Source organism: Seriola dumerili, unplaced genomic scaffold (genome assembly GCF_002260705.1).
Source record: "Seriola dumerili isolate Sdu_G_001 unplaced genomic scaffold, Sdu_1.0 BDQW01000621.1, whole genome shotgun sequence".
NCBI lineage: Eukaryota > Metazoa > Chordata > Actinopteri > Carangiformes > Carangidae > Seriola > Seriola dumerili.
Genome location: NW_019174876.1, coordinates 306101 through 319043, shown reverse-complemented (window position 1 = coordinate 319043; position 12943 = coordinate 306101). Strand labels below are relative to the sequence as shown.

Genomic DNA, 12943 nt, shown 5'->3' with positions numbered 1-12943 from the left:
ACGCCACAAAAAAATCAGAGCTACTGTACATCCACGTCAGTCTGTATGAGTTCCATTTCAAAATGATACATCCATATTTAAATTATAAAGACTTACAGGTACAAAATGACTGCTGGTATAAAAAAATTGAACTAATTATGGTGTATTTCTGTAAAAATGGAAGATTTTCTATTCCGAATCAGCTACCAACTTTTACAAAAGATGATACATAGCATTTTGGAATGAAACTCTTCAAATGCCAAAGCATTACACTGAGGTAGGATGAATTTGTGGCGCTCCTACAAGATGAAGCACACCAACTCTGCAGCCATGAGGATTGGAAGGTGTATTGGTTGAGGTTAAGATGGCTACCAAGGGCAAGATATGGCTACCTGCAATGTTAAAGATTCAGTAGCATGACAATGATTTAAAAAAAAAAAAAAAAAAAAAAAAAATCAGATCAAATTGCGAAACAAAAGTGACTCACTGTTCTCAAATCCCTCTGGATAATTTTTTTTTTTAAAAGAAACACTTTTGCAAGATACTGAACTGTGTTGATAAACCGCCTCCTGATTCGATTAGATTCAAAGTGAGATGACCAGGCATTACAGGTCTTTTCACCTTTTCTTTTTCTGACTGCCAAGGAAATCGACAAAAGACAAAACAATAACAAAACTGCCCACTCAAAATGATAAAAAACAAAATTGTTTAAAGAAATGCTGCAGCTCATAACAGCTCCTAATTTGATTTCACATGACTACAACATAACAAAAAAGGAAAAAAAAAAAAGGATGGGCTGACTCTCTAGCAGCTGTTCAAACAGATATCGATAAGAGAAGAATTTGGAGAGCGGTGAGAGAAGAGGAAGACTGCAGGCTGGTCAAAGACGTACAAATCAGGCTCTGAGTGCGCCCATCGGCATGTCACACATACAATAATGATCTATCAGAGTCCTGCACACAATGTGTCTCTCATTCCACAGCGAAGCCACAGGTCTCCTCGATCGCCGTCAGCAGCTTATCGTACAGCTTGTCGTAGCTCTCGTAGGGCGGAATGTCAATCCGATTGAAGCTGGAGAGAAGAGAAGGAGAGAGAACGAGTTCACACGAATGAAGCAATGATAGACGGAAAGGCACTCTTTGCCATTATCATGATAAAATAAGCTTGTGTGTGTGTGTGTGTGTGTGTGTGTGTGTCTTGTGTGTGCAAATGCATTATTGTCTGCAGGTGCAGGAGACACACACCAGGTATGGGCTTTGGGCAAATTGTTGGTGTTGGCATCGATCTGATGAATGGTGAAGAGTCTGGGCCCTGCAGCACCTGCAGTCAAAACACAAAGGATCCATCAGGTGCAGTTTAGCATGAAATTCCACTGTGAAGTTACTCACTAACATCTCAGATAATAATCTCTCTGTAATCTAGTCCTCGCTCAACTGGCAATGCCAGACAAGTATTTATCATTCACTGGTCTTTTGAAAAAGCTAAAACATGTTCCTGTCATTTTCTATATTCTAAAGTAAATAATATCTGAGAATGTAACAACATATTTATCAATATATATCCTTGAAAGTTAGTAGAACAGAAGCTGAACCAGAAGTGGGGCAGGACATCTCCGTTCTAAAGTTAGACCTAGAAAACCATTAGGACTGGCTATTGGGGTTCAACTAGAAGACATGTTAACACACACAGAGTTAGATAAATACCCTGCAAAGCCTTGAAGCCTTGCAGTGGGACTCTGGATGAGCCAGTAACAAACTGCAGTAGTCGGGCCCTCCTCTCCTCGTCAAACGACTCCACCGCTTTCCAAAACCACTTGACTATGTTGCTGTCAGGGGTGCAGTGCTTCAGACGGGTGTTGGACTTCCAGTCTGAGATGTCGATCTTTCCCAGGCCACACACTATCAGCTGAAAGTAAGAAACTTAAATATTATTACAAGTTCGTTTTAGGTATTACATCTGTATAGTGTTCCCCAAATTTCCTGTTGTGGAAGATGGAATGGAAGATATTTTACCCATCAAACAGTAAAAATAAAACACAAAGGTAAATGAGTGATCTAGTTTTGTGTGTATATTAAGGGATGATGACAGCTGTGTATACATTACAGTAAACCACAAAGTGATGACTGAGTTTTCTACTGTACCTCCAGTTCCTTCTCGTCAAAGGCTTTGAGAAGGTGTTCAGGAATAACCTCATTGAAGCCTTTCTGCAAGGCCAGAAACTGAGCCTCGATGCCATGCAGGAAACGCCAGTTCACATACAACCTGCAGAGGAGAAGAGAGAGGCGCGATGGTGAAACACAGTTAAATACAGATTCATCATCATGACACTGAATTAAAGGCAATGTGACGGTCTGCAATCCCACTGATAATCAGTGTGAATACGGTGAAGGTGAGAAAGAAATGTTACTTGTTTGGGCTGAATCTGAACTTGGTTGCTTATTGCATGTTGTTGTCACATCCTTGTGTTTGTGTATGCACATGTTCATCCTTCTCCATACCTAACATACTCCTTCTTGGTGTCCTCTGTGACAGGAATACTCTTGCCGTTGGGTTTCAGTTCATGTTGGATGATTTCTCCGTAGGCGTTGTGCTCTACACAGAAAGTGTGGTCCAGGACACCAGTGATGTCATTGTCCCTGAGCAGAGAGAGAAAGGACAGTACATCACAATAGGAATCAACTCTTAACTTCATTTTATCGCACGTATTTTTTAGGATTTGTGGGAACAACAAAACAAAGACATAGAGTAGTAATCTGCAGTATCCTGATCATATGTTTTATTGTGATCATTCTTAGCAGCTGATTGGCTGTGGAGTTTCTACAGGTTTTTGTCATTTGCCGCAATTAATTTGCACTTGCAAATACATTTTTTTTTCTTCATTAACCTTTACATGGTCCGTGATGACTCAGCAAGAATTACAACTGAACAGTCATAAGAACAGGTGACATTATCAAAAGTATAAAGTTTTTGGTCCTGTCAGGATAAGAGCTACACAGCACCCACATGTGATAAACACTTTCAAAACACTGCACCTCACCACTGTGTCAAAAGGTGCAAGAGAGGGACTAAGTCAGCAGGGATGTTCATTTTTGCCAGACATTCATCTGAACCAGCAGCAGAGGGTGCCACAATCATTGGAAATGGTTTGATTTTTGCAAAACATGTGTGTGTACATCTAGTACATGTGCTCTATCCAGGTTTTAATGCCTTTTGTGCATATTATTGACACATTTTCTTTTTTTTTCCACTGTGTATACATGACACACATGTAAATAAAACTTCCTGTGAAATTTTCAATGAGAAGGCATCTGTAAAAATTATTTTACTGTTTTACTGGTACAATGAGAAAACCAGTATAAAGCTACAGCTCATTTACAATAAGTGTTGGGAAACCCTGTATTTCCACTTGTTTTGACAAGAAAATTGATTCTGCACTTAAGTGTTAACAGCAGTAATATGTGTTTTCTCTTTGGGTTGCCAGTGTAGAGAATTTGGAAAAATAATAGGTTGCTTGGAAAAAAGGTCTTACAGAATCCAGACGAGGCTGTTGTGGAGGTCAGGGTCGACAGACTCCATATCGTCCAGCGTGATCGGTTTTCCCAGCAGCTGTTTGTAGAAGGGCAGAGTGAAGCCCCCGTCAATGTAGTGGCCGTGGAACACCGCCATTCCCATGATACGACCCACAAAGTGGAAGTACGACAGGTGCTCCTGCAGATGAAACCAGGGACATTAATATGAATTGGGTATTAATCATACGAGTGTTGATACAACTACAGTACCACAATGCCAGTACCTAAGACGTATAACCACTACAGCATGAAAACTGAGCAATACTGAATTCAATTACCAAAATAAAGTTATCACTATGAAATTTTAATTATAACAACAAATCTCTTTTGCCTTTTTGTATATCCACATAAATTTCACATGATGTCATATAATATCTGAAATCAATCTGACTCTAGCTTGAACATCTGAAGATGTCAGATCAAAATCCTTATAATAACAAAAAGACATTTCACATTTGTGCTTACATCTCATGACTGGCTAGATAGATAAATCCCTATCACATGTCTCTGAGAACTTATGACTATATAACTAAATAATTCCTACCGGGTTGACAGCAGAGTCGGGATTAATCTGTAGAGTGTAGATGTCATCTCTGGAGTACTGGAACAGGCCGTAGTACGGGTTCAGCATCTCATGGGACAGCAGGTACAACCATTCCCTAACACATATGCACAGATTTACTGTGAAAACAGTACTTCAAATAATGCTAAAAGAAGCATAAAAAAAATATTAGTTGACATTTCAAAATCATATAAACAGTAAAATAAATGTGACAAATTACCTTGCTACCCCACCATAGTCCAGTCCCTCCTCTCCTCTGAATTTGATCATCAGTCTTTTCCAGAGATCCTTTGGACGCATCTTCATCACCTGTCGGTACGACTCCTACGATTCAACACATAAAGTGAATTTAATATTTCACAGTACATAAAACAAGACTGGCTTTAATATCAGAGAGCAAGCCTCCACAAGGTAACACTGATTCTGCAGGTGTGAATATGTGTACATGGCGTGTGCAGAAGTGTGATGTCTACAAACATAAGATTGTTATGGGACCAACACACACCCTCAGAGATACCAGGTACCAGGTAGAGACTGCAGGAATAAATGAAAACAGCATTGTCTGTTCAGTTGTGTACGTGGTGTCAGTATGTTTTGGTGTGACCAAGTTAGGAGAAGTGTCATGCTTGGGTTATAGAACTATGGAGGTTAACATGAAGGAATTAATATAGTCATTGCAGATATAGATAGATTTCCTCTTTACAATCAAGAATTTGCATGTGGAGCAGAGGAAAAAAACACACTGTTACAATGGCACAATAGTTTATTTCTGGAAATTAGTAGCATTCAAGAATAATGCAAAATGATGGGGAAAAAATGGGGCCTGTATTAAGACCAGTCTCCCTGGTTTTCCATTTTTTTTTGAATACACACATGTTTTAACAATAAATAAATAAAAATATGATTCCAATGCATCTTGATAATTCTGTTCTTGCCTCCCTTCATCATACCCCTCCACAGTTACAGTTAAACAAATAGTGTGTGTATCCCCTTTTTACATTACATAAGAGACTTCTCTCTGTCTGTACTCTCAGCGGAGTCCAGGACGCGCCACAATAAACAATCTCCTGCTGCAGCAACAGCAGTGCTACAACTGAGAAAGCATAACAGAGCTGGGCAGCACAGAGAGGACTGTAAGATGCTTTTAAACACACAAATTTTACATAATTTATTTGAACCTGCTAACACGGGACTGAAAGTTTCAAGACTCATTTATTAAGTCCTAATAATGGTGCAGATGATGTCTCCTCAGTCACACAAACCAGGCTGCAGGCAAAAGCTGAGACGGAGCTCAGGTATGCATCCGTCTCATCAACATGTTGGCGAGAGGAAAAAATAGTATAAAAAGTGTCCAAAACATTTAAAGCCATCATTGCATTAATGACTGTGACATCATTAATGAATGTACACTGAACGAGACATTGCATTTGTGTTAGTCATATGTCAATTTGTGGCAGAGAACATGCGTAAATAGGAAATCACATTATAACCACTGTAAGTACATGCACACTCGTGTGCACACGCTGCCAGTGGTTAACTGCAGTACTGGTTTCTGCATGAAAACCTCAAGTGGATCTGCAGAGCTGGTTTTCACACTTAACTTTCCCCTTCCACAGCTGTCACGTCGAATGGGGATGAAGTCATATTTTTCATTGCTCCACTTGTAGTTATGAAGTTATGTCTGGCCCCGAACACTTGCCACTGCTGCCTTAGCTCCTTTTCTCACCCGCTCCTTACCCCCCCCTCCCACACATCCCCCCACCGTGCGTTTGAACAGGTGTACCTGCCCCAAAGTCAAACTCCCCCACGCTGCCACTTTCGGTCCCGACGGGTCACGCCCGGACTAGAGCCGGGCGCCAGTTGACATAACCGAGAAAAGCGAGAGCCCGCTCGGCGGGCACGGCGCAGCCCCCACTCCCCGCCAACCCTTTAGCTGCTGAAATCATCTAGAAAGAATGCCTTTGCCTTGGTAGAACAAATGATTGGGAGAGCAACAAAAAGAGAGACAGAGGAGGAGAAGAAAAGGAATAAAGAAATAGTTTTTTGTGGTGTTGTGAAGGCCTTTTTGTTCTGCTTTTTCCTGGAAATCATAAAGCGGTTCTGAGTACTGGTTCTGTGCAGCCCAGGGCCCTTTTCTGGCAAACATTGTAAATGGGGTGAAAAAATGTGAGTAAAATGCAAAGATCTAGGTTTGTCATTGTTTTCATGGATGTTTAGACTTTGCATGTCAGCACATGATCCTCTGAATGCCAGATGACAAATTTTACGAACACATGATCAATGCGCAGTATGCAAATTCATGGTAAATTCTCTGTTGTTATGCATTCATTTGCGTGCATGTGTTTGCGGCTATGTTCAGCTGGCCTTCAGATGTTTCCTTTCATGGTTTAAGGCACATCAGAAATTTCAGGTTAGAGTGTCATGTTTATGAGTATCGCAACTATTCTTAGACAAGCATGTGCACTGCTGACGTGGAACATTTCGGTAAAATTAAGTTTCAAGTGCATGATGGTTCATGATCGGTAAACATGTTACATGTTTATGTTCATTTTGCGATCTAGGTAGCATGACTGTTCTCAAGAGCATTAGTTAGTTACTAAAACAAGTGCATTGTTATCATCTCGCTTGTGTGTTTATCAGAGTGTGAAAGGGTCATCCTTGATTCAGGTGTGTAATACATTTTTGTTTTTATGTTTTTTTTTACCTCGAAAATCTCCTCACGGCAGACCTCGATACGGCAGTGACCAGCCTGGGGTTGTTGCTGAGACAGTTCCTGCCGCAGGATCTTCAGCTTCTGCACCAGATCTCTCTTGTATTTTGGCACCGTCAGGCACTCTGCTTCTTCAGGTAACTGGGCTGGTGACAGAGCTTGCTGGGGGCCCCCAGGACCACCCTGGTCCTTCAACTGCGTCGGATGACTGGAGGGACAAGGTGGTTGAAAGGGAGGTGGAAGAGACGAACAGCCAAGAAGAGATGGAGGGGTAGAAGAGGAATCGGGGGAAATCAACAAGTAGGGATGGGCAGACGAGCGACATGAAAGAGGGAAAAGACAGATAATAGTCATATGTCAGCGTGATTTATCATTCACTTAAACAGCAGTATTGCAGTTTGTCCTGAGCTGCCCTCTCCAAAGGGCAATTTCCATTCAGTGTATTTGCAGCTGTTTACTGTCTCATGGTCACAGGGATATTATTCATGTGCACTGCTTTGGTGGAGGCAACAGATTTATACAAAGATAGAAGAAAGAGGGATATGTCCTGTAGGGAATTCCCCAGCCCCTCCATCTCAAATATCGTCTAACCGCTGAACTAGGGAGTTTTGTAAGAAATTCCCTCCCCAGCCCTCACCCTCCTCACTCCTCTCAAAGCAAAGAGCACCAAACAGAGGACTAAGCCCTGAGTAAATCTGATCCAGACCTGTGGACAGGCTGGGCCTTCGACCAGACGTTTGGTAAATATCACCACCAGGAAAGACAGAGAGAGGGAGATAAAACCTGAGTAAGCAGAGAGAGGGAGACACACACAGAGTAAGAGAAAGGGAGAAATATACAAAAGGAGAGTGGTGTAAGAGTAGCTGGCGCCTCTGGCAAGCTCAACTGGACAGATAAGTCAATGTGTTCTCTTTGCGCTCGTCCATCACGCATTTCTCTCAATGTTTAACCTTAATTTCCTTTTTAATAAATTTCCACCAACCACAACTGGAACTTCCATCATCCGGACACTGAAGCTGCCACCCTCCCTCATACTTTGAGGTGTAGGGGAAAAAAACCATCAACATTTCTGTAAACTTCCAGTCTTGTTTCTGTCAACACAGCACTGAAGATACCTTTCTCCTGGCTACAAGTTATGTTCTGATAAATGTTGAGTCAAGCCACTGCTCTGAGTTCATGTTTGCTTGGCCAAAGTGCAGCCTTGTTTTGCAGCTTTGCAATTTCAAAAACAACAAGGTTAAGTGTGGAAAAGGGTGTGAGCACGGCAGCATGTCTGTCACACAGTGGACCGAGGAACTTCACTTGAGGAACATAAATCCTGACCTTTATCCCTCTTTGCTCTGTTGCCATTCAGAGCCTGTATATTCTAAGAAAGGATGAGATACAATCTTGGCAAAGATGCGCCATGGTCAGTGTTCTAGTTCTGGCCTCCTCCAGCCCTCACTGTGGTGTTGGTGGTGAGACGCCTGGGTGGGCCTCGTAAAAACATAATCCATCTCTCCCTTCAACAGGACAGCAGCCCTCATTTTCCTGCGAGGAGACGCTGAGCCAGCACGGGACTTCTTGAAAAGAAGCTACTGTCCTCCGCTGGGAGTGGAGTGTCGAGGCTGCTGTTGGCCAAACAAAGGCGGCACACCAAGAGGCCTGAACTGGTATATAAAGAAAGGAGAGGACTTCTAAGGTAGCATAGCCACCCACTTATTCCAACACTCATTGTACACTTGGGTTCTCCGGTTCAGTAGGTTGAAAAAGGCCTCATCTATTTGGGCTTTCCAAACTAAACGGGTGCAGTGTTTCACCAGTCTATCCCTGTATAATCAAGTCTGCTGCTATTTATTTTATTGGCAGGCGCTGGGGCTCCTAGCATGTCAAAGAAAGGGTAAGACTGCAGCAGAGCAGTCCTGAAAACCACTTTAGGAAGGAGGAGGGGAAGAAAAGATGACCTTAAAACAAAATGGAATGAGTTGCTTTTGGCTGGGAGGCTCAAGAACCATATAATAAAGCGTAATTTCAGCGCACTTTTTTCTCCTTCTGAGGGCACAGTGTAATTAAAAATATGTTTCGACATAGTTCATCGTCTCTGGTTTCCAAATGGGACAAGCTCCGCATATTTGATGGTAAATATAGAAAATACAAGCACAGCAAAGTTGAAAATCTGCCCGGGCCGAAAGAGAGAAATGGTTCCTATTGCTGTGACAGCTTGGGTGAAATACGACGTTTGGGAAGAAATATAAACTTTCAAATTCAATGTAAGAGCCAGAGGATTTTATTATTGTTATTCCAAGGTAGAAGAAGCGGGAGGAAAGAGGCTGAAGAAGTCAAGAAATGAAGGGGTGAACATTTTTCTGAACTGGATCACCTGCGCCTGAACCTGCAGAGTCATGATAGGCCTCCATCCTCTTTCTGTGTATGCAGGGAGACAGACTGGGTGTGTGTCAGGTGAGAGAGTGCATGCACAAGAGAGAAGTCTGCATGTATGTTTGTGTAAGACAAAATATACTTGCTTCAATTCTATGGCAGCCGGCACAGGTGGGCTGAAATGAGTGTTGAGTAAGTGTAGTGGTGTGAAAGCCACACCAGCCACCACAACACACCCACTCTGCCCCCCCACCCAACCCAGAGAATCAAAGGGTCCTTTATAAGTCGATCTGCTCAGAGTATCAGCTGGTGCCCTGCTCTTTACATTTGCCTAAAAAGCAGGAGAGGGCAGAGAGGTCGGCCAAAAAAGTGCCACTGCTGCCGACTCTGCAGAATGTAGAGTCAAAGTGTGTATATATGTGTACAGAAGTATTTACTTAGATAATATGTGTGTTTTGCCAGTAAAAGTGTGACCTTTTACATTCTTCCCAACTGCCAAGCTCTCACATCTGCACACTTCTACTTTCTCCAAAAGTACATGAAGTACAGGAAACCAGCAGCAGACAGACTGTGATGATGAGACTGCCTACTGACTAAAATATGTTGCATCTGAAGACACTTTCTGAGAATGAAAGATTTGCAAAATTCTGCCATTACAAAAAATAAGCTGCTTTCTCCTGTCATTTGATTTTTTATGCACAATTTCCAATGAAAAATATCGCTAAAATATGGTAGACTAAGCAATATATTGTGTGTCTAAATAAAACAGAAGTCATTTGTTAGGTGTGAAATTATTTTTTTGTAGGAATTTAAGCTTTCATCTAGGCTGTCCTCTTCTGTTCACTCTTTTACAGACTGCCCTTTAATGCACCACATACAGACAGAACATTTATCCTGCTTTATATACTGTTTAGACAGCTGGCATTTACTGTATCATCAAGTCACATGTGAGGTTTATAAAGTACAGCAGAAAATGTCAACTGCTGTACATACTGTAGATATACAGTATACATTGGATTTACTGCTAACCCAATAATTTGCTTTTATATTTATCTTTCACAGGTTAAATATACCACACACCCATAATGTACCAAGTATAATCATCACTTTTTAAACATAAATGCAAATATTGATATAAATGTCATGAAAATTTATACCTTGGTTGGAAAAAATACCTGCTGATGCCCACTAAACTTAAATGCAGAGGCAACTAAAAATACCTTCAGCAAACACTGATGTAATCTTTCAGACATATACTATGTGCTGGTGCAAGGGAGGAAGTCAAGTATGCGAGAAACAGTGTGGCAGACCACAGTAATGTAGCTGTGTCTGACTGTCTGACAATTCAAGGCCTTCATCAGTCTGAGGTTGACGGCAACAGGACCGTCTGAGTCACATTTAAACCAAGATGTGTCCTGGAGGATCAGTAGGCCGAGGTGCAAACTTTAAACTCGTTGTTGTAAAATCAAATTTGTTCCACGCCATCTAATCTTGCAGACAAAACACAAACAATTTCTACAGATGAGGGGTAAAAATTACACCCACTAAACAACAAAATGGGTTAAGGTAAAACTGCTAAGCTCTAGCTACCAAAAACGTCTGCAGCTTTTTAAACAGTACAGTACACAACAGTATCTGCAAGTTTGATACGTTATTTGTAAAAAAAAGAAAAAAAAAAGGTATCATTAAAAAGAATACATATGGTTAAAGCAAAGACAGGGAAGCTTTAAACTGATTACATTTTTTTAAATTGCTGCCCATTTTGCCTGATTTGAACAAATACTAGGAGGTAGTGACAACACCAGCTGCACTTATATGTGACCCTAAAGCACTGGCAACCATCCTGTCTGACAACTCAGCAACCATCAGCTTTCTCCAGTAGAAACAGAATTTCATTATTTAATTGTTTCATTGACATCTCTCTCTTTTCAGGTCAATGCTGACAGTTTGGCTTACAGTAGGTTTTTGCTTTAAGTCAACACATTGCTTTTTGTTCACGCTCTCCTGATTTAATCAAAGCGAGTTTCTCTCCTGCATCTGTTATATTTGTTTGACTGACTGACGTTGTTTTCTCAAGTGTCAACTGCTATATTTTATTCTTTTGATAAAATTTTGTGCCTGTCTGCCAGAAAACAAAAGAGAATGCACATTAAAGAGAGAAAGATGCACCCCAACAATAATGAACACATCCTCCAGTGGTATAAAGGGAACAGCAATCGACAGCTCAGTGCTGCAAGAAAAAAAAGCTATGCAGATATCTAAATAAAAACAAAGATTTTCAGTTTCCTTTTGATTTTTTTTTAAAACCCCCACACATCAGGTAACATGCACTCAGCTCATCTTAACATGCCCCCCCACCCCATCCCTTCAATCTCCCAATATGAAAACAGGTCAACGCAGTGATGCATTATAGCAGGGTCATGGTGTACGTATGTGCATGTGTGTGTGCACGTGTGTGTGCAGTGGACCTATGCGGATGTTGGGTGAAATATTCTTAAATCCTGGCATTGATAAAACACAGATGTCCTGACACCGAGCCAGCAGAGAGGCTGATAACTTTAACAGTTTTTGGAGCACAGAAGAGGGCGGGGGGCCGCGGAGACAGAATGAGTGAGGACAGAGGAGATGACAGGAGGAGGGAAGTGTAGAGATTAGAGGGGGAAAAAAAATTAACAAGGACAGTAGGGAAGAAGACAGACAACACTTTGACTGGTTGCACTGGTTCCTCTTTCTACACCAGAAGCCTTATAAAGCTGAGGATAAGGTATAAAAAGGTTAACACGTCCAGGAAATTGTCAACTGTTCTCATTTTCACACATCGGGTACGTGCATGTACAGTATGTGCAGAAAGACTGTTGTCTCCTCCATGCGTCTCCACATGTGGTCTCTGTATTCTGCTTGCTGTTGTTTGTTAATGCGTCTGCTGTCAGTCACCCTGGGTGTTTAGATTCGAGCCTCTCAGCCAGTAAACAATCCAACATTACGTCTGGATTGTTGAGACCATTTAGCATGCCCAATAAAATTTAGTGTTTCAGAGCCAAAATCAGTAGGCAGTCTCATCACCACAGTCTGCAATACACTAATCTATTTGAATTCTTTCTCTACCGCTCTGAGAAAAAAGAAACTTATAAATAATTAAATAATGTTAAGAGGATTTTTGACAATGAACCGAAGTTACTTTTCTGATACCGATTTTTTCTGGTATGATGACCTCCTGCAAAAAGAGAAGTATTCAGCAGAAGTGGTTTTGACAGTTTTTGGTTATGGGTGTTAAAAACAACAAGAGTCAATCAGACCACTGCTGCTCAAGAGATACTATTTGAGTTTGAGTTTGTTTGCTTTTACATTTGGCCTTTTACACATTTACACAACCTTTTAAGATAAAATAATTAACAAGGTGATTTATTGATCACATTTCATGTTCTAATTTTGCATTGCTTGAAATGCAGCTGATTTGGCTGGTAGTCTTAAAGCCACAATAAAAATCTGATTTGCTTGATTATTGATTAGCCTTATGTCAAGAATCTAAAATAGAAGAACTCCAAATTTGGCAAAGACTTCTGTGCGTATCTATTCAGATATAGGCCAAATAAAGTGCAAGTGCTTACTGTTGTGACATGGACTGTATGTAGAGGGCGTTTTAATTTTGTTTTCATTCAGTTTGTATCAAGGTAAGCTGCATTAGAAATTAGAGCTTGTTAATTTTGACCTTCACAAAGTTCTAAAACTCTGTCTGGACTCTCTCAAATCTCTCCTAATAAGGAG

At 41.1% G+C, this 12943-nt stretch overlaps 1 protein-coding gene across 1 annotated transcript in view; it reads right to left on the bottom strand.

Annotated features, from left to right (window-relative positions):
• Nucleotides 1-459: 459 nt before the first annotated feature.
• The window catches only part of LOC111236290 (E3 ubiquitin-protein ligase SMURF2-like), a 65956-nt gene continuing 53472 nt past the window's right edge, over nucleotides 460-12943 (bottom strand). Inside the window, exons 12-20 of the mRNA XM_022764968.1 lie at nucleotides 6815-7028; nucleotides 4331-4434; nucleotides 4093-4207; nucleotides 3509-3687; nucleotides 2478-2615; nucleotides 2121-2241; nucleotides 1683-1884; nucleotides 1224-1299; nucleotides 460-1050 (exon numbers count right to left, since the gene is read on the bottom strand). Coding sequence (XP_022620689.1) covers nucleotides 951-1050; nucleotides 1224-1299; nucleotides 1683-1884; nucleotides 2121-2241; nucleotides 2478-2615; nucleotides 3509-3687; nucleotides 4093-4207; nucleotides 4331-4434; nucleotides 6815-7028 — 1249 coding nt within the window. The 3' untranslated portion in view covers nucleotides 460-950. The remainder of the gene's footprint in view (nucleotides 1051-1223; nucleotides 1300-1682; nucleotides 1885-2120; nucleotides 2242-2477; nucleotides 2616-3508; nucleotides 3688-4092; nucleotides 4208-4330; nucleotides 4435-6814; nucleotides 7029-12943) is intronic.